The sequence below is a fragment of the Lepisosteus oculatus genome, chromosome 19 (assembly GCF_040954835.1).
Source record: "Lepisosteus oculatus isolate fLepOcu1 chromosome 19, fLepOcu1.hap2, whole genome shotgun sequence".
Taxonomy (NCBI): domain Eukaryota; kingdom Metazoa; phylum Chordata; class Actinopteri; order Semionotiformes; family Lepisosteidae; genus Lepisosteus; species Lepisosteus oculatus.
This window is the reverse complement of record NC_090714.1, coordinates 5,565,296-5,591,898: the sequence shown is the minus strand read 5'-3', so window position 1 is coordinate 5,591,898 and position 26,603 is coordinate 5,565,296. Positions and strand designations below refer to the sequence as shown.

The following is a 26,603-nucleotide window of genomic DNA, read 5'->3' as shown; positions in this document are numbered from 1 at the left end:
TCTGAAGCCGCATTCCAGCCCCAGAGCTCCGCCAGCACCTGGGCCGCGAGCCGTCATCGCCGTGACAACCACAGCACAGCTGGGCAGCTGTTATCAGACCAGGATCTGCAGAATACAGGTGGGCAGGGAGCAGCGGGTGGGGTGGGGATAGGCAGAGCTGAGAACAGAAGGAAGGAGGGACAGAAACAGAGGGCCATATTCATGCAGACAGGAAGGTTGAGCAGGCTACAGACGCTAAAAGAGACCTGTAGAATCTTGAATGATTTATATGACACATTCTAGATTCACTGTAAGGTTTTCTTATGAAGGAATGAAAGAAAGAAGACCCACAGTTTTCTCTGGAAATCTGCTTTTAAGCTCATCAAGATTGTTGTAGATCAGCATTTCCCTGCTGTCTTGTCGATTGTGCTGAGATCTGTACTTTTGGCTTCTCCACTGTCTTCGCTGCTCAGATTGTCAGGAAAAAATCCTTCCAAAGGCAAATGTTACAGCTGAATGAGCCTAAATGACACAGAACTAACTCTTTTACTCTGTAGTCTCGTTATCAGTGGAGAAAAGGCATGTACTGTACTTCCTCTGTAATATTTCCTGGAAATAGTCCTGAAGTAGTCTGTTCAGGGCCTATTTATTAACCCTACCAATATCCATATCAAATGTCTCAGAATGAAGTACTGACAGCCACACAGATAACAGAAAATGTGTTGTTTATCATGGAGTGGGCAGTTTGCCCGCAATGGAAAAAAGGGACCTTTGATTTTAACACTCTGTGTTTGGGCTTTTTCATGTTGCCCTCAGAACAGGCCATTAGAGAGTCAATTACAAAACCTAAAAAAACGAAAAGAGGAATGTGGGTTATTTTTCCTCTCGAAAATGGTTTAAGAAAACAAGCTGAGTTTATTTGGTGCTTGGAAAAGTACAGTCAATTTTGCTTTGAAAGCCATCCTGTTAATCTTGCCACTGGGATGGTGCAGCTCTGAGGATTTTTTTCTCAAGTCCCATGGGCTCAGGTTAAACTCTGGTGAATAGTTCACTGCTTTATCTGTATTTCAATAGTGCTGAGAATGGAGAAAACGTACAAGCTGAAGCCACGAAGAACATATAATCCGACAGAAAGCTCCTGCTTAATGAGGCACAATTAAGCATGACAGAAGGCCACTTACTGACACTAATAGAAATGATCCTGACTCCATCAGTTCCCACCTGCCGTTGACAATGAAAAGAGACAGAACATGGCCAATGAGAAAGTGAGAGCAAGAATTCTAGTTATTACTGACAGTTTTTAGTAGTTTACAGGCAGGAATAGCTGCTGCTTTTAGTTGTCCAGGGAAAAGAGCTCAATACTGAAGGCTACTAGCAGACTTTGCAGTCTGTGTCAGCAGGCAAAAACACAGTTTTGTTTGAGTGCTTGTCTTGGCCCTCATGGCTACAGCCTCACCCCATGGGTCTGCTCTTTTATTGCAACAGTAGTCCATGTGTACTGCAGTCCAAATGCTCAGGGTTCAATCCCCCTCCCTACCAACTTCCTCAGAGCTGCTGTTCTGATTCTCCCAGACTGGAGCAGTACTGATTGTGCACAGGGCTGCTGTCAGGCTTCAGCTGTCTGAAGATGATGTCAATTAGTTCATTTCTTCTGAAGAGAAGAGCTCTTCTTTTTTCTTCATTGCTTGGGATAATAAAATTGATTTCCTGTCTCGTTTCTATCCCACCCCCACTACTTCAACCCCGCTCTGTCTACTTTGATCAGTAGGAGAGTGCGTGACCGAAATGGCAGAACTGTCTTGGCGGATCTGAGGCGCAGATGAAAACTGGTTTGAGTGAAATTGATTGTGTGTTTAAACTAGGAAATTTGAGCCCCGGACAATACCATCATCCATATTGTTGTGACTCAGATCACGAAGATTGATTGAGTTCATTTGCCAAGTTGCTTGTATGACTTAAAGTTAGTGAAGTCAACAAGGATCATAATGTCTAATGTGGCGGCATTTCTCCCACTGGATCTGAAGAGTGTTCTAATGTGCCCACTTACAATTCAATTCAAGGTTTTTGGTCCCATTGGTGAAATTTGTTTCACAGCACTCGCAACATAACAACACAATGACAGACAAAATTCTACCAAGCAAGAAGTCAATGCAGTGGTGTTACAGCAACATAAGGGAGGAGATAGTTACGAAACATTGAAAGAGATACTGCAGTGGGGATGAAAGATTTCCTGTGTCTGTTTGTGTTACACCTGGGGACACAGAGGCGTCTCCCAGACGGGAGAAGTGTGAACTTGCGGTGGAGGGAGTTTCAATTCATTTGCTACTTAATCTGACTAGTTTTTTCCCACCTATTACAATTGATGGTACTGATGTTAGCAACCCAGTGAGTGAGACAATATGACACTTTCAATAAAAGTATATTATTATATAGCAGGTGGGTGCTGCACATTGGTGGTGGAGAAGAGTCCCCCTTACCTGTAAAGCGCTTTGAGTGGCCAGAAAAGTGCTATACTGTATACGTGTAAGCAATTATTATTATTATTATTATTATTATTATTATTATTATTAAAAGACGTAGAAAAATCTTAGGATGGTTCTGTCTACCTTGAAATAGCTTAGTTTTCTTAGAAAAATGAGTCTCTGTTGTCCTTTTTAAGAAATAGTGTCACAGCATTTCTCCCAGCTCAGGTTTTTGTCAACAACCTGTCCCAAGTACTTGTAGTCATTGACAATTTAATTACAGTAGGTTGGAGGGGTGTTGCATTTTTCCTAAAATCAATAACCAGCTCCTTTGCCTCTGTTTTGACATTGCGAATATCATACTGGCTTGTACATTTTCCGTGCTCCCAGAGCTGGGTTGGCGTGAGGTGAGAATAGCTCTCTGCTAGTGTTAGATATTTCGAGGGCTGGTTCCTCTTGCGACTTAAGTGATAAAGAAAAAGAGTAAACCGACCTGAATGCAGACAAAGCAATACGTAGATCAAATATGACCACAAGAGTTAATTTCCCATAGTTACGTTTATTTGAAACCACAAGATGTTTTTTTTCCTTTCCTGGTCCTCAAACCAGCTGTTATTACAAATGGAAAAGGAGACGGAGACCAAAAGCTTTGGACTTCAGAGCAATTATAAAGTGCTTTAAAAAATCAGAAAGAATAAAATGCCTTCCTGAAACTCAGTTCCCAAGCGAAGGGGTATTAGGGGTTCTAGTCAACTGAATTTCTTTTCATTATTAAAAAAATGTCTTCAAAAGAAAAATGGGTTTCTGCCTTGTGACTGCTATAAATCATCCACAAGGAGCAATTTATGGGACAGTAAGAAGGGATTTGTGTGGCAAAGAAAATGAAGGCAATTCAGAACTGTTGGTTGAACGATGACAAGGCTTCTCTTAGGTAGGCTTAGTTAAGTCTTTTTTCTCCATTTTCTTCAGAGCTGGAGAATGTAAGTATCCGTGAGAATGGGGAACATGCTACTGAAACTCAGTTTTCCAGCCTGCAGCCAAGTATTTAAACACTGAACTACAGAACACACTGTAGCTCACTATTCTTAGTGTTACAGCAAACACTTGAAAGCTGAGATACTCAATGCATTGCAGCTCTGCACTCTGACAGTAAACTGCTCGTTCCGTGAGCTCCTGCAGAGCATGATGCAGTCCAGCACTCTGACACCGAGCTCACGGCAGCCCAGCACTCTGACACTGAGCTTACTGTAACCCAGCACTCTGACACTGAGCTCACTGCAGCCCAGCACTCTGACACTGAGCTCACTGCAGCCCAGCACTCTGACACTGAGCTCACTGTAGCCCAGCACTCTGACACTGAGCTCACTGTAGCCCAGCACTCTGACACTGAGCTCACTGCAGCCCAGCACTCTGACACTGGTCACACTGCAGCCCAGCACTCTGACACTGGTCACACTGCAGCCCAGCACTCTGACACTGGTCACACTGCAGCCCAGCACTCTGACACTGGTCACACTGCAGCCCAGCACTCTGACACTGAGCTCACTGCAGCCCAGCACTCTGACACTGGTCACACTGCAGCCCAGCACTCTGACACTGAGCTCACTGCAGCCCAGCACTCTGACACTGGTCACACTGCAGCCCAGCACTCTGACACTGGTCACACTGCAGCCCAGCACTCTGACACTGGTCACACTGCAGCCCAGCACTCTGACACTGAGCTCACTGTAGCCCAGCACTCTGACACTGAGCTCACTGTAGCCCAGCACTCTGACACTGAGCTCACTGTAGCCCAAAACTCTGACACTGAGCTCACTGCAGCCCAGGACTTGGACACTAAACCCATTGCGTCCCAGCACTCTGACACTGAACTCACTGCAGCCCCCAATTTGCTTGTTACACAATCTATAATTATATTGGAATTATAGATACTTTCTGATGTGTTAACAATTCAGTTACCTTCAAGTACATTTCAGGCTTACTGTAAATAAAGACATTAAGGGCTGGATTAAATGAACATTTTGACCTAACCACCAATTTTGTACTGCAAACCCAACACCTGTTAGCAGGTTTTAGGTAGATGTAAGGAAACCCCTCCAGATACGTCAGTATGAAGTATAGGGCTATAATCTCTTTGTGAATCTGGGATAATACACATCTTAAACTAAAGCTGTTTTTCCTGCAGGTTCTATAGAAATCCATCTGTTATGGTGTGATTCCTGTTAAGGATTGAGGTGACCTGGAGCCAATCCCAGAACCATAAGGCACACTAGGTGGCAGGATGCCAGGCCATTGTAGGGCACAGGTACACAGCAAAAATTGAGAGACACCACTTAACCCAGACTTGTCTCTAGAAGGTGGACCAAATGCAAAGCATCCAGTAAAAACTGGGTATTTCCACAAGAAATATGAGAAAAAATATTTTTTATATAGCGCTTTTAAAGGTGGCTTCTCAAAAAAATGCACTCGGACACTCGCTCGATTGACTCTGTCATTTCCTTTGAGGATTTTGAATACTGGTATCAGGTCCCCTCATACTCTTCTCGGCTCGAGACTAAAATGGTTCAGTTCCTTTGGTTTGTCAGTGTAGGATATTTCCTTAAGCCCCAGAATGTATCCAGTTACTTTTCTGTGGAAGAGATGGCTTTCCCTTTGCCTTTGACAGATGGCAGGGGAAGCTGATATTCTTTATGCTGCAGGGCTGTCAGAGATGTAAGCACCTGGTCTGCTGCTGCTTCTTTGCTACAACATTACCTCACCTTCTTGGAGCAAGAACGCAGTCACATGTCTATGTCCATTCATACTACTGTCCCAAGATATATTGGCATGCCACCAAAAGGCCATTTTTTAATTAACAGCCACAAGCAGAAGATAGTTCATATACAAAAAGGTGGTGGCAGGGGTTTAACTGTTGTGTGTGCAGAGTTAAGGCGGACTGAGATAGGAATTTAATTTTTATGGTGTTTGCAGTCAAATGTAGCAAATTTCCCCCCCAAAAAAAATGGTGGTTGAGATTATGCCACTGACCAGCTCCATTTCTAGTGAACCTTACATAGTAAAGTTAGTATTTTATTTTCCTTTGAATGTTAAATGTGGGCCACCTCCACTTAATCTTGGAAGGGTAGTATCTGAAAACGTATCCTGAGGTCAACTTTGACTCCTGTGCTGAAAGAACTGGGTCAGGAGGGTTTTATTAACCTTTTTCCGGGCTGGTTCAATTGCCAGAGAAGCACAGCAGCTAACTGGACTCATGAGAGTGTATGGCGTACATCAGATTTTATCTTTAAAGGACTTTAATTTTCTTCAAAGTTAAGGAGATTTCATTTTCCCTTCTGCCCTAATTTTCGATTTGTTATTTAATAAACAAGTGGGCAGATGCATTTGTCATTGCAATTTCCTTGAGTTAAGAATCAGCTTCTTTCAGCTAAGGAGTACAAGGCAACTGGCTCCACACACTCAGTAGCAGGAAGGTGTTCTGTTTTACAGAGCAAGGACTGAGGCTTGTTTTATGGAATTAGGCAGGCTCTTGGCAGAGGCAATTTGCAGGAGATAGAGGGTTTTACATATGTACAGTAGGTGTAAATATCATACATCTGGAAAAGTCATATAAGAATTTGGAAATCTCACCAGTGGTGGCCTGAAACCCAGCAGTTTCCTCCACTGACGTTTTAATACCATTTCTTAATCAAGAGCAAAGACACCAGCCAGATCTATTCTCGGTAGGACACTGTACACATTTGCACCTTGTGCAATGCATTTCCCGTAATAACAGGGAACGGGAGACTAAGCTACACAGGAACTGGTTTCACAGAGGCCGCATCAGTGTAACAGGGCAGCAGGTTCCCTTTCGGGTCTCTAGGGGTGCGAACGAACAGAAGGCACTGCCCTTGATTTACAGGCCTTTCAGCTCCCACCGCCTTCACCAGCAGGGCCATTTTTCATTGACAGAGTGGCGGCAACTTCTACGGCATCCAGCCATGCTTCCAACTGCCGAATACGGCTCACGCAGCAGCAGAAGAGGCCTCACTGTTAAACTTGTTCCTGTATTTTATTCACTTTCTCAGCTCCCGGTTTCTCCCCAGCCGCCCAGTTTTTTTTCCTTGCAATTTGGTTTGTGAAATATTGCAGAGTTTTCACCTACCTCCCACCAGAATTTCTGAACATATGTACATTCCCATCGACGGTGGAACAGTGTTCCAACCAGGGCTTTACATTTAGGGCAGTTAGGTGATGTGTCTGTGCTGAATTTGCTATAAATCTGTGGAGATATACTGCATACGCTCTATGTAAAGCACCAAAAATCTACCTTTAAGAGCCCAACCGTTCAAACACAGTTGTGTTCGCAACTCCGGTTGAAATGAATTCGGCTTTTTTGTCTGAGAAGTTCTGAACTCCTCAGCATTCAGAGGCTGGGGGTCCGGCCAATTTTTGAGGGGGGGGGTTCGAAAACTCACTGGGGTCTTTGTAATTCTAGAGCTCTTGGGCCCGTTAATCCAGCAACACACACCTTCGCATAGAGAGGTGAGACTTCACAAAATCAAGAAAAATGACTTTGCAGTCTTCATGTTTAAATCGACCTACATGCAGACAAGCTATTAGAACCATAAGGTAGGAATTATCAGACAATGCAGGGGACCATTTACCTCAGCCTTTTTACCTCATGTGAAAAATATTATTACTCAGGCGCTTGCGGCTCAAGAGTCAGTTAAATACGAGTGCTGTTTACTTTGTCTGTGCTCCTGTGGCAAAAAAGTTGGCATTGTAACAAGTTCTGGATGCCAGTTGCTTTGTTCCACATTTCACAGCATTCTCTTTTAAATTTCCAGAGCAAGGGGCGAACGTTATGCTAAGCATCTGCATATGGCCCAATTGTTTCTCCTTGAAGCAGGTGGCGAAGATTTTTTCAGTGCCTTTTTTTTTTGTTGTTGTTGTTGCCGCTCAGCCTGTGCTGGAACCGGGGAAAGAGTCACCAGAATCAGTGCAACCACAGTGCCCTCTATCGCCCGTTTACTGAAAAGGCACAGCCAGCTCCGGACTTGTCGGATTTCCACTCTCCACAGAAAAAAAAAAACCTTGACTGAGTGCCACTTGTGGGGGACGCTTCCAAATCAGTTGTCCAAAATAAGCACCTCACTTTACAGAATAAATGGAGCTACATGCTATTAAACAGCCCGGGACCAAACTTTTAGGACAACACTTTGATTCTCACAAACAATTAAATTCCCCTCCGACGGAGGGGAGGGAAAACAAAATGAGTCAGACGAGCTGCAGGATTAAATCCAGAAAAAAAAGGGGGAAAGAATGAATATTGCAAAACAATCCACATGCTTGTGCAGGCATATTTCCTTTTCTGTTCTCGGTTCAGTGGAACAGAGACGTGTGTTTTCAAAATGCAAATCCTTATTCCGCTTTATTTGTCAACTCTCTTCCCACCTGTGTGGAAGACTTAAGAGGAGGCATCTTCCTTATAGCATTTGCAAGCTGTTAAATCGGCTTTCTAAAAAACTGCACAGCAGCTGCCAATGAGCATCGCACACACCCTTTGGAAAGAAGTGTGCAGCGCTTGACATATGTCCCCCAGACACTTCCTGTTCTTCGGCTGGGACTATACTTTTCAGTCACTGTCGACGGAACACTCTAAGCTGAAAAGCCACTGGGGTATAGAACATCATCAGCACTTGACTAAAACCTGATTACTGTGTCAGAGTGTGATTGAATCAGCAATGCAAGGTGAGGTAGAAACAAACTCCCCTGTAGGACAGGCTTGATTGATTGAACAGGACATGTTCAGATAATACGGCGGCCATTTTAAGAGAGAGCACCAGGCTGCCCATAACTGCCAAAGCAAACAGGACACTTGACTTTTCTAGGGGAAGGAGGATGTCCCCATCGCAGCCTTTCACTTTCTGGGGCTAAGGTGTCTGCCTTTCACTCTTTTTTTGCTGGGCTTGTGGGCATTGGCAACACAAGTTATCCAAGAAATATTTTGTCTGGAATATGCAACAAATCATCAAGCAGTAGTAAATGGGATAAACGGCTAATTGTGCCGGAAAAGTCAGGATGCCCTAGACAGGGTTTAAATGCTGCAAAAATAGTACGTACTGTATGTTCAATCTGCTGAGTGATGAAATGTACAACTCTGTTGCTATAGAGTCATTTGCAAAAGTATGTCAGGTTGGTGTGAAGCAGGGGTTCACACGTAGTTTCCTCTCCAGCTGAGCTCTTTACACAATTGAACTAACACTTTGCCTAATTGGAATCTTTGCAAGTTCTTTTTCCGCTCCAAAGCTGGAGATACATTATAAAAGGCAGCAGTTAAAGGGAAACTGAAACGCTGCGTTTATATTTCGGGGTTAGAAAGAATCGGCATTGATGAGGGCATTTCAAACCACAACCAAAGTAAAATGTACACAGTAATTTGTAAAACCTCCGATTTACATCACAAAATAAATGGAATTCCCAATCTGCGATTCAGATCGAGGCAACAAGACTTCTGGTGAAGTGATTTCCGGCGGCCTTATTATGTTGTAAACAAACAGGCTTGTGAATGCATCTCTTTTAATCCTATAGAAATATTGCTCTCGAGTTTGAGATCTTTGAGGTTTTGCCGACAAACGCTACTTGCTTGTTAACTCTGCAGGCAGATCACGATGAAACATTTCTGTGGTGAAATGTCTGCTGCACAATTTGTAGTTATTCACTCGTACATCACGGTACACGAGTCATTACAGGGACTAGTGAGCTGGAAGGGCCGCATCACACTGCGATTCATGGGAACTCGACTGCGAGTTCCCATGAATCGCAGTGTGATGCGGCCCTTCCAGCTCACTAGTCCTTGTAATGGCGCCTTACAGTACTTTCACGAACTTCACGACTCTGCGCTTGATTCGAACTTCGGTAACATTTTTCTAGAATGTCTACGAATTTGATACCAAGATTTAATAACCAGTCTGAAGAATTGGGACTGCAGTTCCCCTTTAAGTCATATTTATTAGGTCCATTGAAGGCTTAAGACGTTCTAGCAGGGAGTGTAAGCCCTACTACCGTCAGCTAGAGGAGGTTGTAAAGGAACAGGTAAAGGTACATTCCATGCTGAAAGGAAAGCAAAAGAAACACTACCCTGTCGGAGGCTCCACAGCCAAACCCTAGTGTTTATTTTCTTCTCTTTATCTTTCAGCATGGAATAAACCCTTACCTGTTCAATGCAGGCTTTAGCTACAGCATGTCACTGAATGCTCCATTGGGGGGAAAAAAAACCCAGGACCTAGACTGCACCTGATCTGAAGGACGAAGCATCAGACATTGAAGTACCCTGTAAAACACAGTGGCACAGCTGAGGTATACTTTATACCAGGAGTAATTGTGGGTCCATCTAGTCTCTGAACTCTGTGTACTCCTTTAAAGGACAAGCAGAATTACTGGGGAGTTTCATCTCTACCCACCACTAGTAAAGGATAAGGGAATTCTAAGCTCCGGAACGGTGAGGTTTAATGGAAGTGCCTCCAAAGACCAAGGTGATGTTCAGCTGTAGGAGGCTCCTGATTTGTAAGTCGGCTGCAGAGGCAGTCGCTGCATTTACACCCAGGCGTCTGAAGGCAGGAAACTGCAAGGTTAGAGAAATAACTTTCCACATGCCTCTAACCTATGTACCTCACATCCCTCCTAGGAATAAAAAAGGCACATTTCTAAAATCACTTAAATAAACAGGGGAGTTTTATTGGCCCACAGGCATTCCAAGCTGTCTGAGTAGCACGGACAGTGCACATTGTGCATTATGAGTAATTTTTCGAACTTCTCTCATCCTTCCATTATGTTATAATAAACATACAGGGTGTCCAGACATGCTGGGATATGCAAGTATTTCAAATTCAGGAAGGGATAGTGTTTGACATTTTGTAGCTTTAAAATGGTCCAGTAAATTTCAGACTGTCCTGTCAAAATCAGGGTTTTTCAGTATTCTTTGAGAAAAAAAACAGCCACTTCATCTTCGAATTTCGTATAACTAGCACCCTTCTTGCATGCAGAGGATCATAATATAATTGAAAAACGAAAGACTTTTTAGAACATTTTTTTAAAACAAAACTTTTAGTCCATATTTAAGACATTTTCGGGAAGCCCTATTTTCTGTGGAGGGTCAATCTGATGTTATGGTTGTGAATCACAGATGCCACAATGTAAGATAACTAATTACCACATGGCATTTTGCATACCGAACGCTGGATCTTAAAACCAATTTGAAACAGAACCTAGTCCCCTAGTCCACACCACAGGGGCATGGTCAGACATTCAAAGCAGTTAGGATCTCTGCTGCCGCATTGTAGCCACAGGACCATAAAACCAGCTTTTTTATTTAAAAAAATACTTATTTGACATTCCTGTCACTGTTTAAACTGAAACGTATTATGGTCATAGAGAAAATGATCACTGCTTTCACAGAGATGTATAGACGGTGTATGCTTTGTTTTTCTTCATATTTTGAAGCTCATCCTGGCTGTAAAAGCTTTTACTTTTTGAGAAAATGTAAAAATAACGTACAACAGAACCACACTTCCATTCATTCCATACCTTGAAATCAAAATCAACTAAAAACTACTGTATGAATCACGACAAATACACCCCTATGTCTGAAGGGCTTTAGAATTTCTTGGGATAGAAAGAGCAATACAGATTCTAATATAATTAGAAAAAAATAGATTTTTTTTTAAATAGGGAACAGTTTTCAGCTTTTACAAATCTCAATCGGTGACGAGTCATTAAAAAACATGTCCAGCCCCGAATTCGCCACTTTAACGCTGTTCAATTAATATCTGTCAGACCTGTCTACAAGCACTGCAGATCTGAAGGTCACCTTAATGCATTCACTGCATTTGGTGGTTGATGAACACATAGAGGTTAATTCCACCTCCTTTTATTAAAAAAAGAAGCAAAAACACATTTTGGCTGCGGAGCTCTTCTTTAGGTATGAAGAGCCTAACACCTCACCCTTGAGGAAGACTGAAGCTGAAGCGTTGTGTGTTTTCCTTTTTAATTTTACATTGTAGAATTAAGCTCTGTTTGTTCCATTGTCGCACACATGCTGAGCACCCTACAGTTTCGGGCTCTAAATTGTTATCCGTGGATGCAGCTAGACGGCTTTTGCAAATACACATAGTCAATCATTTGTTAAATCAATAAATTAATCCACAAATCACGTGGTGATTTAGACCCTTTTTACATAGAATTCTGACCCAGACAGCTGCATGCTGCTCAAACTGTCTTCCAAACGTTAGCAATCTCCCTCATATTATTCAAGACAATCACTGTTCCCTTACACTGTTTCACCCTACTGCGATGGACTCAAGTCCCATCCGAGTATTTTACTTCGTACCGATTGCTTGCCAAGATAGACTATTGCCCCTCTGAGACCCAGTACCTGATAAAATAGTAAGCAAATGGATGGATAGGTGTGACACCACCCCCACAGCACCTCCACTGCACATTGATAAGCGCCTGGAGATGGTGCTCACTATTGACAAATTGTTGTAAAAAAAAAATCAACTGATCAATGGACACTCAATTCAAACCCTTATTATCAGAGACCCAAAGCAGTGCTGCACACTGTCAAAGTCTGTCAAAAACCCTAGCTGAGGCTGTTGTTAAACCCCCTTCACCAAACAAACTGCCTATAAGCCTCTTTCTCTGCCTATCACAACTGCAGCCAAAGCTCAGAATGTGCTGTTACGAGTCCCACCGAGGCCAATAAATACATAACCAACTAAATGATTTCTTAATGCACTGCTGAATCAGCAGTAAACCCCCTCTCCAGAGAAATGTCCAGATTAGACAAATAAACGTATTATTCATATGCATGAATAAAATTAATTCTTTGCCACCTTTAAAGCAGGAAATCACTTTAAAGGCTGCATCGGTTGCCCTGCGGTAACTACTAAATCGTTAATGGTTCCACGCCTGATTCCAGCATAATGGACTCTAAGTGGCAGTTTGGAAGGATTCCTAAATATGCAGATGTCTGTGCCTCCAGAAATACATTTGAGGCAATCCCTAGTCAGAGATATAGCAAATATTTGCATCAGTTCTCCTCTGGCCTGTATTATGTCAGCATGCACCTCTGCAAACTCACACAACGGCAACAATCCAGCTCCGTGTAGAAGTTACACAGGCCCGCTGGTTCTGCTAATGTCTCCAAGAAGGAACAGACTGTGGCTTTTGAGACTGAGGCCTTCCCCACGAAACGTCCATGGTTTGCCCTTAGAATGGACCATTTTGCAGATGTGATGTAAGATACCGAAAGATGAGGAAATTGTACGTCTTATTTCTGGAACCTTCTCCTTAGTGGGACCTTGAATGTCACAGAGGCCTTGTATGACCTATCTGAGCACTGCCCTTGAAGACCAAACTGGAAGAATGCTGGCTAGCCTTAAGTAGTCCTTAACTAGCCAAAAGGCTTTCCCAAATTACAGCCTGGCCCCCCTCTCTGCCATCGACCTGGCTCCCAGATGGAGTCAAGGCCTTGTTTTGGCTGTCTTTGGCTGTCTCTCGCGCGGCCTGCTGCGAGAGGAGGTCAGGACCCTGTTCGCTCCATGCGGTTGCCAGGGCCTCCTTCGCTCCAAGAAGCCCGCTGAAGTTCAAGGTGGAAAAATCCAAGACAAAGCGAAGCCAGAGAGCAGCTGCTTCGTGTTAGCCACCACCCCATAGCTCTGAAACCCTAATCGTCGAGCTCTCATGTTATTAATTAACATGTTTCTCTTGTCGTCTTCTATTTTCTTTTTAGAAGAAAATATGTTAGGGGGGTTTTGAACTTCGACGCTCATTTTTCTGACCTTCACTTCATTTGTTTTCCGTGTTTGTTTACACAGTTCAGCTCTTCTCTACTCTACCACGGCGTCACGTTCCCAGTGTGTCGGAGGGGAAAGAGCCCCTCAGTCGCATTAATGAGGTTGTTACTGCCTCAGGAATTAGGGGAGCCTGTGATTCAGAGCTGAAGGCCTTGTTAGGGAAAAAATGTATTCTGCTAAACGATGGTTTGGATGAAAGTAGTTCTCCATGTGGCATTGTATGATCTCCAGGACGGGCTGTGATAAAACCACAGAACTGCATTATGGGACATAGATTTGCATGCTGTGGTCAGGACTGCAAATTGGACAAGCTGGGTATGAAAGCAGCAAAACAGTTTTAATCTTTTAAGTGCAGCCAACGTCAGGGTGACATAAACCGACACTTCGGCACAAGGTTCTGCACCGTTCTACATAATAGTGGACAGTTTGTAACAACACCAACACTGATTGCTTTTGGGGGGTACGTAGGGGTCTGATTAGGGTTAGGGGTTCACTTCACAACATTTTCACCTCTCAGGAGGAGTCTCATTTTTGCTGCCCTTCTAGCGATAAATGGAAAGCACAAAAAAATTAGCCAAGAACTAATTTCACTTCCACATTTGGATCCTCTGCCATAGACATGGATAACAAGTTGCCATCCTCTGTCATTGTACCTGTAGAAATCCTCCAAGGAGTTTAGAAAATGAAAGTTAAAGTCATTTGGTTTTAGTGATCTTCCATTTTTATTTATGCTGGGATGTGTCATATATACCTGAAAATAACCATTCCTGAGCTGCCCACAGGTGGAATGCCAGGGAAGGAGATGGGGAGATTTTAGAGCTGCACACATTTCAGAGCACCTTCAATTGGACTCAAAGCACTGTGTGACTAATTTCTCCCACAGCCACACACTTCCACTGTGTTCTCAAAAGTAATTTAGGTCAATCGAAGTTGCTAACCACATGGAAAATACCTGATATAAAGAAATACGTGAAAATGGACCAACTACATTTGAAAGATTGTTCAATGGTTCACATAGTTGACAGAGGCTACTTTCAGCTGAATATCCAGGCAGGAAACACAGGGGTTTATTATATTTGTTTGGGGGAAAAAAGGCAACATTTCAGAGGTTGGTACCATGTAATGTGCATTGTAAACCAAGTACCGGTTTAAAAACTAACATTAATAATGAAAGCAGGAACAAGAGTCTTTTTTCAGGTTAACAGGACTAACAGCTGGCTGAGTCATGGTGTTGCGAAACAAGCTTGGGAGGAGGTCAAATTGTCTCACACTCTCCGATGTATAAATCCTTGCTGGTTGCCCTGAGCTCTGTGTACATCTTTTGTAGTGCTGCTCCCTCCACCCCCAGCTCCACCCCTGCAGCTGCCTCCCGGGCTCATTCCTTGAAAGTGAGGGGGGGATGTGACGACTCATCCAAGCATGTTGATGCCAATCAAGTGTTAAGTACGTTTTTCCCTTTACATTTTTCGGCATACTTAGATTTTGACCCAACTACTGAGACACTGAGTCTTGTGCTTTTGAAAAAAAGGTATTGATCTTCATGCCTTCCTACAGACAGCCCTTGCACAGTGCCACCTGTCCCTGCTGGTAGTTTCGGCAGGGGCACAGTCTGCGATACAAGCTCCCCGACCCCGCGCAGCTGAAGAGGAGCTTCTCTCTCTGCAGGAAGCAGCGGCGCCTCCTCTGGTTGTAAGCTGGGAAAAGGTGATTCACCTCTGCCGACGTGCCGGAACAATTCGCTCCCATTCTGCAACAGACACGCGGTTCGCGCTCATTAGCAGCTTATAGAGGCGGCTCTGGTACTTGTGGTGCTACATTTTAAACTTACGTTGATCAAATCACAAGTTATGACATCATGCCATCAGTGTGAAACCTCCTCATTCACATCCTTGACCGGAAATCTGATTTTCTCATAAACTCCGCTGAAAGATTTGTATCGAGCAAATGTGCACAAAGTATGTGATGGGATATACAGTAACTCCAAGAATTCAGTGCCGTTATCTGTTAAAGGCCGCGCGCTGGCACACGCTAGTGAGAATGAAATATGACTGTTTCTTTCCATACCTGCTGAAGGCAGTGGCGTTGTTCAGGAGGTGAAACAAGGCCGGCTCGCATACCAGAGATGCATCATGGCAGACGGCTGTGCAGGATTTTCCGGCAGATCCCAGGCGAGGTAGTAGAGCTGTTTCCGGCGGCCAGGAAGGGTGAGAATCGGAACAGAAATCCTGAAAAAAGAGATCAGGATACTGGATAACAGTGATGGACACATTCTAGGACTTGGAGAGCCGCAAGCACCTGAAAATCCTGTTTTCTGAAACGTTTGGAAACTGTGGTAAGTAATGCAAGTAAGTAATGCAAAAAACATGATTAATTTCAATGACTACAAACTGTGGGAGAGTGAAAGCTTAAAGGCCTTGATGTTTCCCAGGAAGAAGAATGAGAGTCACTGCAGTACTCAATGACTTAGGGATTAGATAAATTACCTAAGGTGTCTTTTGTCATAGCAGGAACGTTGACAGCAGCGTTCCCATCCTGTTACCTGATCTCATTTAAATGATCATTTAAGAGGTCATTCAAAAAAGATCTTTTGGCTTTCTGCACAAAGGATCTCAGATTTCAGATGCCAACCTGGGCTAGGCCTAAGTCCAGCAATGAGACAGGAGATATCTAATATAAAGATGTCTGTATATAGATGTCTTTATATAAAGCATTTTAGGATCTTGAGGCAGGAGACGTGTCACACAAATGCAAAGCAAAATTAATTAGAAGTAATATATTGAAGTTCAAATTTCACAATAAAGCCCCAATTGAGCCAGTCAACTCAAAATGAAATCCAGAAAAACACCTACTATCTATCTAACCACAGAAACAGCTTGGAGCAGAGATGATTAGGTGGGGGAAAGGCTTTAATACCAATTAAGTAAGGTGTTGTAGCCAGTTCAACCAGATATTATTAATTGTCTTTGGTTCTGGCTATAACCTCCTCTCGCGGAAAGTACGTTGTATGACCATGGTATAAACAGGAATTTGTTTAACATCTCACCTGCATCACTGCCCTTTATACAGAATGTCGCCATTCTGATACTACAGTTCTGATTTACCAGCAAAACGTAGTCTTGTGATGTCTCTCATCTTTCAGTATTGTCCCAGTGAAGAACACCCCAGTGTCATGTGAGTTTACAAGATCTGAGAAGGTGTCGCTGTTAATATACTTTCTGGAGTACACACATTTTCCTCAAGCAGCTACCTAGGGCAACTACTGCATGAAACATGCAGGTTTTACCTCGTGGGAGATGTAGGCAAAAACCCTCTCCAGCATTCCTTCACAGGTGAATTCATAGGGGACGAGGGGCTCCACCTGTAAGGGAGGGACATTTAGAAATAATAACAGCACCAGGTCAGACCTGAAATGGATAAATATGAACGTTTTCCCCCCTGTATATTTCAATGGCAGATTTTATATATATACACTGCCGTACAAAACTCTAAGACACAACCTGAGAACTGGGAACCCGGGGGGCGATACTGATTTCTTTTCCCAAAGCTTTAGTTCAATGGCAGCAGGATCTCCCAGGAAGTGGGAACATGTCAGGTTGCTCCCTTGTGCGGTGGCTCTGTGGCTAAGGATCTGCGCCTGTGGCTGGAAGGTTGCCGGCTCGTATCCCGCGGCCGGCAGAGGAATCCTACTCCGTTGGGCCCCTAAGCAAGGCCCTTAACCCCAGCTGCTCCAGGGGCGCTGTATAAATGGGTGACCCTGCGCTCTGACCCCAAGCTTCTCTCTCCCTGTCTGTGTGTCTCATGGAGAGCAAGCTGGGGTATGTGAAAAGACAAATTCCTAATGCAAGAAATTGTGTACGGCCAATAAAGTGATCTGATCTTATCTTCTACACCTCCCCAAGCAGATTCTATCCCCAACCTGTGTGTGCAGTATGCTCCTCACTGCCAGCCGCACCTCGCTGGAGTTGCTCATGTCCACAGTCCACACGTAGGGCTTGCCGATGAAATTTTCTGCATAGGGGTGCTGGGAGGGTACCTTTAAAACACACAGTACAGAGCTGGCAGGCCTGAAGGCAGGGTTTTCAAAAGCCTACCTACATTAGGAAACAATTTCCCAGACCCGGATTAGCAGCAGTACGAAACTTGCTTTCTCTTAATGAACGTCAACCAGGTTTAGTTAGATCAGGGAATTCACTGAAAAGCCTTCATTTTGGCAGACAAGTTTTATTTTCTAGTAACTTCACTTTGGTTAATGTTTTTCTTTTACCAGGCTCGGACACAGGGCCCTACCTGTCGGGTGGTGGGCTTCCCTCGGTAGAAGTCGCTGTTCTGGGGGGAGCGTGGGGGCTGGAACCGGGGCTGCAGGAACACGCAGCCTGAAGCGATGGCCTCCAGGGGCGCAGGGCCCTCGTACGGGAACCCCAACCCTACAAACAGCTGGGAAACGGAGTGGAGTAACACACAGCCCTGTCCTCTACTAAACTGCTGGTCACTCCAGTGGAGCACCACGAAAGACAAATAGGAACTCAAAGCAGTTGCTATTTTCCTTTCGGGGGGGAGAAATGAGGGCTTTTTTCATCAGCCTCTCTGCACAAAAGCACATGGTCTGTGTCTCCACTGATACACAATTTCTTCCAGTCAAACAATGGCAGCTACTCATATACACACAAATATGTAATATGTAAATTTAGGCAGTATGATGTGGACGTGCTATGAAGCAAATAAAATAAGCAGATTTAATTTTTAATGTTCTGAGTTTCCATGTAGACACTGTTAGCAACCACATCTCAAAGTGATATCAGTAGCCGTGGCTGGCAGGGGTCTCGAGGAGCACCTCTCACGTGTTTGACAAAGGAGTACATGGTCATGTACGCTACTTCAGTTTCTGTTCTGCGTTCAAGGCCATGCAAACTGAGAAGCCCCGGCTGATGGCCTACCTTGGCTCTCCTCAGCAGGCTGAGCAGCTGGTCCTGCGGCAGCAGGCCGTGGTTTATGATGTAGCTGGGGAGATGAAGAGAGCTCCCGGGCTCCTGGTACACAGTCCCATGGACCTCCAGCTCCTGGCTGAGGACATCCAGGTAGCTCTCCTTCCCCTGCCGAGAGAAACGGAGGAGAACAGCACCTGAGAATGAGGTAGGTCTAAACCACAGAGTCTGGGTCCATCAGCTTCAATCACACCACAGTGTCCCTCAACTCTCCAGCAGGTTCCTGCATTTATATTATCATAAAGAGCTCATGTAAGATTAAAACCAGACAGAAACAGTTGTAGGAACACTGCACAATTGCATTATACAGTACAGATCTGACCCTTCAAAGCCCTGTTTCTGATGGAACTTGACAATAAGTGCGAATGTAATTGGTGTTTCCTCCTCTTTGTTTTCCTCATTCCAGAAAATCTTAAAACAGACTTCTGGTAGGGAGTAGCCTGTTTTTCCAAAACCTCAGGGTTGGAAAGGGTAATACTGTGGCTGTAGGTAGCTGTGGCTGGGGCAGTAGTAATTAGGGCAGTAGTTTTAGCAGACCTAACACTAGAGGTCGTTGTGGTCTCTAATGTTTGTACATAGGCTCACATGTGGCACAATAATGGATCAATTACTTAACTGGTGAAGAGCTAAGAGCAACATTTTCACACAGTATTTAAGTCTAGTTAGGTGTATATAGGATCTCATGGTGGCAGTTGGTGTTCAGTTAGTTTAGAACAAGCATTTGTGCTGTATAGAGTAAAGTTTCCTTGCACGGTATCTGTGCTATCCATTGTATTTCCCATGTATAACGTTAACCAATTATTACACCAATCTACAATTCACCATCTGAAGTAATCAAAGAAGGCTCAACTGTATTCTAAGTGTGGAGTCCTTTATGTTAATTTCAACCAGCTTTTGTGAAATGTTACATCTACAGTAAATTCTATAAGAAATAGTTCTAAAATGGTCTTTGCCCATGCGCCAAGACACAAAAAACTCAGTTTAGTTCTAGGTTGTATTCATTTTGTCTCACAAAACTCTTCGCCCACAAAACTTCATTACTTGCCACATGTAGTCCTGTTTGCCATAGATGACTGCTATGTTGGCCTTCCTTCTTGTCTGCTCCTGTTCCTCCAAATCTCTTCCCAGCTCCTCGGTCACAAACCCCAGGAAGGAGTTGTCAGGTGTGTGCGCTGTGAGGCGAACCATACAGACAATATTATTTTTGGTAGGAATAACAGTGCCTAGCAACCATAACCATAACAGCATATGAAATGAAAATGTCTTTATCAAGGCAAAATCCCACATATGCCGTGGGACCAAGAGGTGGGACCAACCAAGAGGTTGTTGGATCTTTAGATTAAAACAAGTTTAGAAATATAAGCTTAGAAAGACTCTTCCTTTGTATTACAGGAATGAATGAGTGTCTTTTACATCACGCTTGGCATCCGTGAGAGCATTAGGCTTTTGTATTGGCTGACCTGAGCCACACTTATCCTCTGAGTCTTGGTTGTTTATCACCTAATTGAGAGGCTGATTAAGTAAACCAGAAGATGTTGGTCTATTGTTTAAACACCAGCTGTATTGTAGATTAGCCATAACTGCCTCTCAGAAAGGTTGTGCTCAGCTTGCAAGAGATGTGTGAATTGTTCTAGAAAGTTCCGATGTTCTAATTCTTTCCTTACAGGAACCTTAAAGCAGGGGCAATGAACAGGCGGCCCAGAAGCAGTTACAAAACAATGGTAGGTTATACAAACGTGATCTTTTTTTTCATTTGCTCCAAGATCTCTAGCAAATAAAAGCTTAAGAGACTGGATGAAAAACATGGGTACAGTATGTTGTTTCTCCACTAGCGATTTCATTGACTGGGGGAAAATGCACACAGCTATTTTCGCATCAGGTATTTGGAAAGTTGTAGAAATAATGCTTGGATGGCGCTTTTGCACCTGTGATTGTGTTGGTAAGCTGTTAAAAATGTTTTAGCATTTTCTGTTATATTGACTTGTTTTAGGGAACTGGGAGACACCTTTGTGTGTCAGACATTTCCATTTATTTCTACACTCACTACTTCGTTTAGGGTCTGTTGAAAATGTGCTATAGTGCAAAATGTGAAGTTGGTGGACCACTGGCCTTTCAGCAAGACAGCACAGTGGCCCATGGTCAGCTTTCTTTTCATTATCAGACCAGAATATCCATACAAATTTCCCAGTGTCATTTTCCCAGTGACCCTGGGACACTGTAGAAGGTTCTCAGATGGAATACTTAGGTCCTGACTACTTGGTTATTAAAAATCCCAAGTACACTTTTGGAAGAGTATGGGTGTTTAGTTTCATTCCGTTATGGGTTTGTACAATGTGATCTCCCTGAAGTTGACCCTTAATTTCATTTAACATAAGCTGTGCAGGGGTGCTATAGTATTATTGTTGTTGTTGTTGTTGTTAATAATTACAATTATTGGTGATTATGGAATCCCACTGAACGTTATCCATCTTGTAAAAATAAAGGGTTCCACACTCCTTTTTTATGGAAAGAAATAGGTATATTAAAGGAGGTGTGATTGTCCAGTTACGATATAAACTTTGCTCTCTGTTTCTACAGTACATATTTGGCAGAGAGTCCAGCACTTTTCCATCTTGTTGACTCAGAAGAGCTTTAACGATCCTGGGATGTGATGGAGGGCACTAAATAAAAGTAAGTTAAAAGAAAGTCGATGCAAGTATTTATTCATGTTTTTATAGGTGTAAATGGGAGGGGAGGTCTATTAACTGAATAAGGAAAGATGCATTACTAGAAAAGGAAAGAATTTAGGGTAGCACATTTCTGACTACATTGGGTAAAAAATCTGCAGACTGCCTAAAAAACGTAGAGTATTTCAATGGGATAGGAAAAGGCTGGAATTTGACGGTTAATAAAACTAATAAAAGCTCTGTTGTCTCCAAGTTTTCCCACTGTGTTTAGATTAAAGCTCAATCTTAAATCCCCCCCATCTCTTCCCCATCAGTTAAATTACTCTAAACACTGCGGTGACAGCGAGGTGTGAGAGATAGATATTTATTTAAGAAAGACACAGGATGAGTGGAATGTGGGGAGTGAGAGAGACAGAATTAGCGAGAGAAATAGTTGGCGCATTAAGGGGACTGCCAAGACCGGAGAGAAAAATAACTTTGGGCTCTTTTTCTTCTCGGTTTCTTCTTTTGACATACTTATAGGAGGCCGTTTCCAAATACAGTGTTTTTTTTTTGTCTCGTTAGCAAAGCCGCGTTCCTCCTCACTGTGTCTCCTAGCGAATAAGTCATTTTGGAAGACCTGTCCCACGTGGACTACCAGTGGCTTTGAGAAATAACCAGGCCTCAGCCCTCAGACACTTCAGATATACGTTCCTGACTCTAATCCACTTTCCTGTTGTACTCTCAGCAGCCAGCCCCACCTGTCAGTATCAATCTTCCATTATAAAACAGATCGGATAAACACAGTGGACCGATCGGAGAGACATTCCAACTTGTACACAATTCTTTAATACACTGGGAAGGTTCACATTTACTTAACCTATAATTACTTTTTTTTTTCCAAGGCCGTTAAAGTTCATTTCAAGGGCTTCTTTCCTCTGGAGAGCAGTAATGCTAACAATCATACTAGAATCCCACCAACCACCGACTGGAGAGCACAGAGGTCTATGAGAACAGAAGGATGCTCTGTCTCTCCTTTGTTATTTCACACATTGGCAACAATCAGGGGCTATGTTCATACTGAAAAAAAAGGGAAGAATGAAAATATATACAACACTTCGGCACCCTACAGAGAAATTTCACTCATTCAGATCGCAGATAAAACTGGATTAAGCACTGCAACCACAATGCCCAGCCCCTGGCATGGCAATTAGAGGGCAAGAGGAATGCCCTGTGTCAGTGCGCAGCACGCTTTGGCACAAGGTAGAGGATTGTACTGACCGCCCGCCCAACATACACAGTGGTGGCTGGCATGTTTGTCAAAGACGCTTTCTGAACCTCATTGATTCCACATGCAGCAGATGCACTGAACTGAACACAGTAACACTCCCCAGTGTTTCACCAATTGCACCTGGCAAGAGCAGACCACTCAGTCTCAGTTTTGCACCTGTATAATACCTGAACTAGCACATATACAGACTACTCCAGCACACCTTGTACTTTAGGATAGTATATTGTTATAGAGTACAGACATGTTTTCATATTTAGAGATAAAACTATATCAAGTTATCAATATGTACAGATATAATTCCACACAATATAATGAAACATATGACTTGCAAAGTCTTTTTTTTTTTTATGGGAGACATCAATTTTCCCACTGCAGACTGGGAAAAACCTATAAGGATGCCAGCAGCAGAAATGTTAGATATGGCTAATGACTGCTTTCTTACTCAAATAGTTTGCACCTACAAGAGAAAATGATCTTATATTTTCACTCAACCAACAGAGGTGGGAGAACCGATAAGGAGCTGTGATTAAAATATGGTGCGCTCTTAGGTGTACTTTGTCCAAATCAAAGGTTTGCAATCTCAGTAAAGCAGACTTTGAAGGAATGAGACAAAGCGTATGAAAAGTAGCATGGGATAAGACAGATATGGAATTGGTTGAGAATGGATAACAACCGATTAAAAACATTCTGCTTGAAGAATAGCATGTACATATCCCAAGAAGGTGTAAATCAAAAGCTAAAAAAAAGCATTATCCCAGATTGTAAGTTTTAGTGATTAACAAATCAATTAGTACTGAATAGGACTGCCATTGCACAGTGGGGTCTACACAGACCTGGGAAAGAAATGGAACAGTCCGTTTCATCTTAAGAAAGGTGTACTGTTAGGAGATGTTTCGGTTTTGGGCTTGTGATGCTCAAAAATTTCCAGAGGAAAAGGTAAGAAAAGAGTCACAGGCTAGGAGTTTTGAGAGGAGATCCTGCATTCTCCTTGTGTAGAAACCCAGACAGAACAGAGGCACACAAACACACACACACTCACGGAACATGGTCATGTACTGCAGTGGTTGTAGGTTCCAGCTCCCCCAGGCTGTGCTGTAACTGTGCCGATCAGCATATTCCCTCAGATTGAAGGCAGGTTCTGTGCCAAAGGAGTCCAGAACCCGGTACCGGCACCTAGGAGCAGAGCCGGAAAGGGCCTGGATTTAAAAAAGTGCAGAGTAATCTCTAAAATGGCCACTGTTTGCTTTTGATCCCTCTTCAAGAAAATCAGTCAAGAGAGTTTTCTGGAGAGGACCAGTTACAAAGACAATAGACAAACATAGGAATACTTGTTAGATCTTATAAGACTGACATTATCAGAGCTCAGAAGCTGTGTAGAAACAGTCTTGGTGGATTTACTTGGTGAAGGGGTCCTCTGTGATCCCCAGCTGTGACAAAGCTGTGCAAGATAACACCAGGTGGTAGCCTTCACAGGCAGACAGAGCGGCAGGGTGTTATTCTTACCGGTAGTGATGAAACGAGAGCCCCATGGCCGCCTGGAGCTGGGCCAGCCCGTGGTAATCCGTGTAGAGCAGGTCAAAGGGCAGAGGGCTTTGAATGGGACAGCTTCCTTTTCCTGGCGCAGCCCCTATGAGGCTAGACAACACAGACTTCTGGGATACCATGTATCGGTGGTGGCGGATGTGTGGTTGACAGTAAATGATTACCGAAATAATAATTAACGAGCAATTAGTCACTCAGCAGACACTTTCATCCAGAACAGCTTAAAGAGACGAGGGGGAGGCAGCTATGTCTCTGAGCTTGCTGTTTGAAACGTCTTTGAGAATAAGAATTCAGGCATGATCAGTCACTGACAGAGCAAGGCAGCCTTTTCTGCCACTGCTGTGCCTAGAGAAAAGAGCTCAAATATAAGCAAAGAGGTTATATTGAAGCTCTTATAGATACATTTCTATCAGACTTTAGATATCATTAATAACAACCAATTTACATTGGTAGATGTAATATTTTCTCCCAGTGGTGTCTTCTAACACCTAATATTGGTTGATCTTATAGCAATAAAGTACACATCTAAGGGAAGGACTACAGAACCATTTGTCTTCTGATCCAGATTCTGCTGGATATGTCTACTGTACATGTATAGGCAGAGAATGTTAGGTTTAGGGAGACCATTGCTTAGACCAGTGGGAAGCCATTTCAAGCAATTATATTACAGGTCTCCACGGCCCGAGGGAGTTCTCGGACGTAAACTCCAATGAGGTTGAAAAAATCTGGAATATTTTTCCCGACTATATCTGTGCAGTTGGCTGGTGTGGTGCACAGGGACAGGGAGACTTTTAAAAAGCGGCCTGCTGCCATCAGGGCTGCTCTGAACGCAGGACTGATCCGCAGAACAGATTTTGGTGTTCGTAGGGCCCTGGGCACTTTCACTCCAAAATGTGCAAAAAGAGGGGTAAACGCCAATTGAATTACTTCGATTGGCATGACGCACTTTAAACTCTTCTCATGCTAAACCACGTGATTGATGGAGCGAGTCGCGCAACCATCACTTCGATACTTCTAGTTTCTAGAAGACCCGCTAGATAGCGTATGATGATTGATTTGAAGCACCTAGATTCGATCGCAAGCCTGTTGTTTCAGCTGGTTTTTCGTTAGTCACTAGTGTTTCCCTCCTTCGTAGGCCCTAGGCACTATCCCTATAGTGCCTGATGGGAAATGCGGTACTGTCTGAAGGCTTTACCTGCGTAAGAGTGGCTGGGAGCTGGCGAAGATCAGGTGGTGCCCCAGGACATACAGGGCGGTGCTCACGTCAGCCCACTGGACCAGCTCCCCGAGTGGACCCCCTTTCTCCACCATCTCCCCAAAGCGCTGGCCAGCCCCTCCTGCCAGCACCCCTGGGTAGAGCAGCACCTGCATTCCAGGGAGCCGGAGAAGAGCGAAGTCAGTGTTCGACTCGATTTGTTTTTCAATATCCCTGATGTTTCGTCAGTCCTGGTTTTTCCTCATTAGGCTTGGGGGTAGGAATGTGGCAGAGCTGGAACACAAGCTTTAACTGTATGAGGATCTCTACACTCAACAGAACTCTCTGCACGGCACACAGACAGGGCTGATGTCAGGTAAGGGCTCGCCTTGTTAACGTTGTTTTTTTCATAATATGTAGGGACTATTATTCAGAGAATATCAAGAGAAATGTATCAGTTGTCCCTGCAACTAGTTACAAAGTTATAATAGGAAGTTACTAAATATTTTTTATACCAGGGGCACTAGAAGAGACAGGTACATTATGCTCATTAACATCAACAGAACTGATCAGGAGGGCCTGCATGTCACAGGCTAATAGCTTGTGTGGCTACCACTGGAAGAAACACACTCTTTACATCTGCGACACATGGTTATAGATTGGCACCTTACCGGTTTCTGTCCCATTCCTCCTGTAGGACCTAGACAAGCATATGCCTGTTCACTGGTCTCTGAGCCCAACTTGCCATATGTCATTCCAGCTCACAAAGCCCTTGTCACAGATGTCAAAGGGGAACTGCAGTCCCAATTTCTCAGACTTGTTACTACATATCGGTAACAAAATAGATTATTTGACTATATAGAAAAAATGTACAAATGTCAAATTAAGCACAAAATCGTGCACTTTGTGAAAGAACTGTGAGATGCCACATTGTCGCAAACCCCTAGTCTGGAACAAACTGCTCGGCCATGTTGAAAATGAAACCATGGTTTATTTCAAGATATGGCTGGATGAGATCCTTTGATCAAATAACTTCTCACTACAAAACAATCTTGATGGGGTGAATGGCCTTTCTTATGTTCTTATGCCTTCTATCCAGTACCTTCCAGCATAATCGATAGCACTGTTTCACAGCAAAACTCAACCAACTCTCGATGCAAAACAGCCTAAATATTCAGAGGTCAACAGAACAAAGGGGCCATACCTACCCTTAACTGCTGCTGTGGCCTGTGACCAATTTTCTGCCGAATTTTCTCACCAGCCTTTGCCCACCTCCTGGACAGCCTCTTAATTCTTGAGAGCATAAATCTCACCGCAGGACCCCTGCTATTTCCAATAACCTCAAACAGAGACGTCAGGTCTGTCCGTATGAGTGCCTGTATAAAAAACACAAACTTACTTAAAGAATTTATATCATATCGGGTACTTTAGCATTCTCTTTAGCTGTCCGACTTAAAACAAGCAGGGTTTCAGCTGTCCATGTCTTGGGAGTAAGTGTGAAGTTAGAAATCCTGCCTGATGTTAGAAACCAGTTGCCTGAGGTTTCAATTCAGAATTCAGTTCAGAATTCTAAAAGTCTAAATTGGATAAATTTGAAAATCTTTAGAATTGGGAACACCTCTAGGACATGCGCTACTGCTTTATTACTGAAACACACATTGCTAAATGCTAG

The 26,603-nt window shown here is 43.5% G+C and overlaps 1 protein-coding gene and 1 long non-coding RNA gene across 3 annotated transcripts in view; one reads left to right on the top strand and one right to left on the bottom strand.

Moving 5' to 3' along the window:
• On the top strand, nucleotides 1–20,919 carry LOC107079056 (uncharacterized). The gene is made up of 7 exons (XR_001480049.2): nucleotides 1–118; nucleotides 14,604–14,719; nucleotides 14,831–14,980; nucleotides 15,350–15,608; nucleotides 17,544–18,406; nucleotides 19,925–19,979; nucleotides 20,836–20,919. It is a non-coding gene; the product is annotated as an uncharacterized lncRNA (long non-coding RNA).
• The window catches only part of LOC102696786 (alpha-1,6-mannosylglycoprotein 6-beta-N-acetylglucosaminyltransferase B-like), a 27,821-nt gene continuing 15,192 nt past the window's right edge, over nucleotides 13,975–26,603 (bottom strand). The window contains exons 8-18 of one of the 2 annotated variants that reach the window (XM_069180705.1): nucleotides 26,140–26,307; nucleotides 24,932–25,101; nucleotides 23,698–23,829; nucleotides 23,234–23,367; nucleotides 19,300–19,430; nucleotides 18,211–18,366; nucleotides 17,564–17,710; nucleotides 17,193–17,309; nucleotides 16,560–16,634; nucleotides 15,341–15,501; nucleotides 13,975–15,023 (exon numbers count right to left, since the gene is read on the bottom strand). In XM_069180705.1, coding sequence (XP_069036806.1) covers nucleotides 14,825–15,023; nucleotides 15,341–15,501; nucleotides 16,560–16,634; nucleotides 17,193–17,309; nucleotides 17,564–17,710; nucleotides 18,211–18,366; nucleotides 19,300–19,430; nucleotides 23,234–23,367; nucleotides 23,698–23,829; nucleotides 24,932–25,101; nucleotides 26,140–26,307 — 1,590 coding nt within the window. In that variant the 3' untranslated portion in view covers nucleotides 13,975–14,824. The remainder of the gene's footprint in view (nucleotides 15,024–15,340; nucleotides 15,502–16,559; nucleotides 16,635–17,192; nucleotides 17,310–17,563; nucleotides 17,711–18,210; nucleotides 18,367–19,299; nucleotides 19,431–23,233; nucleotides 23,368–23,697; nucleotides 23,830–24,931; nucleotides 25,102–26,139; nucleotides 26,308–26,603) is intronic. The other variant, XM_069180706.1, reaches the window with a different exon arrangement.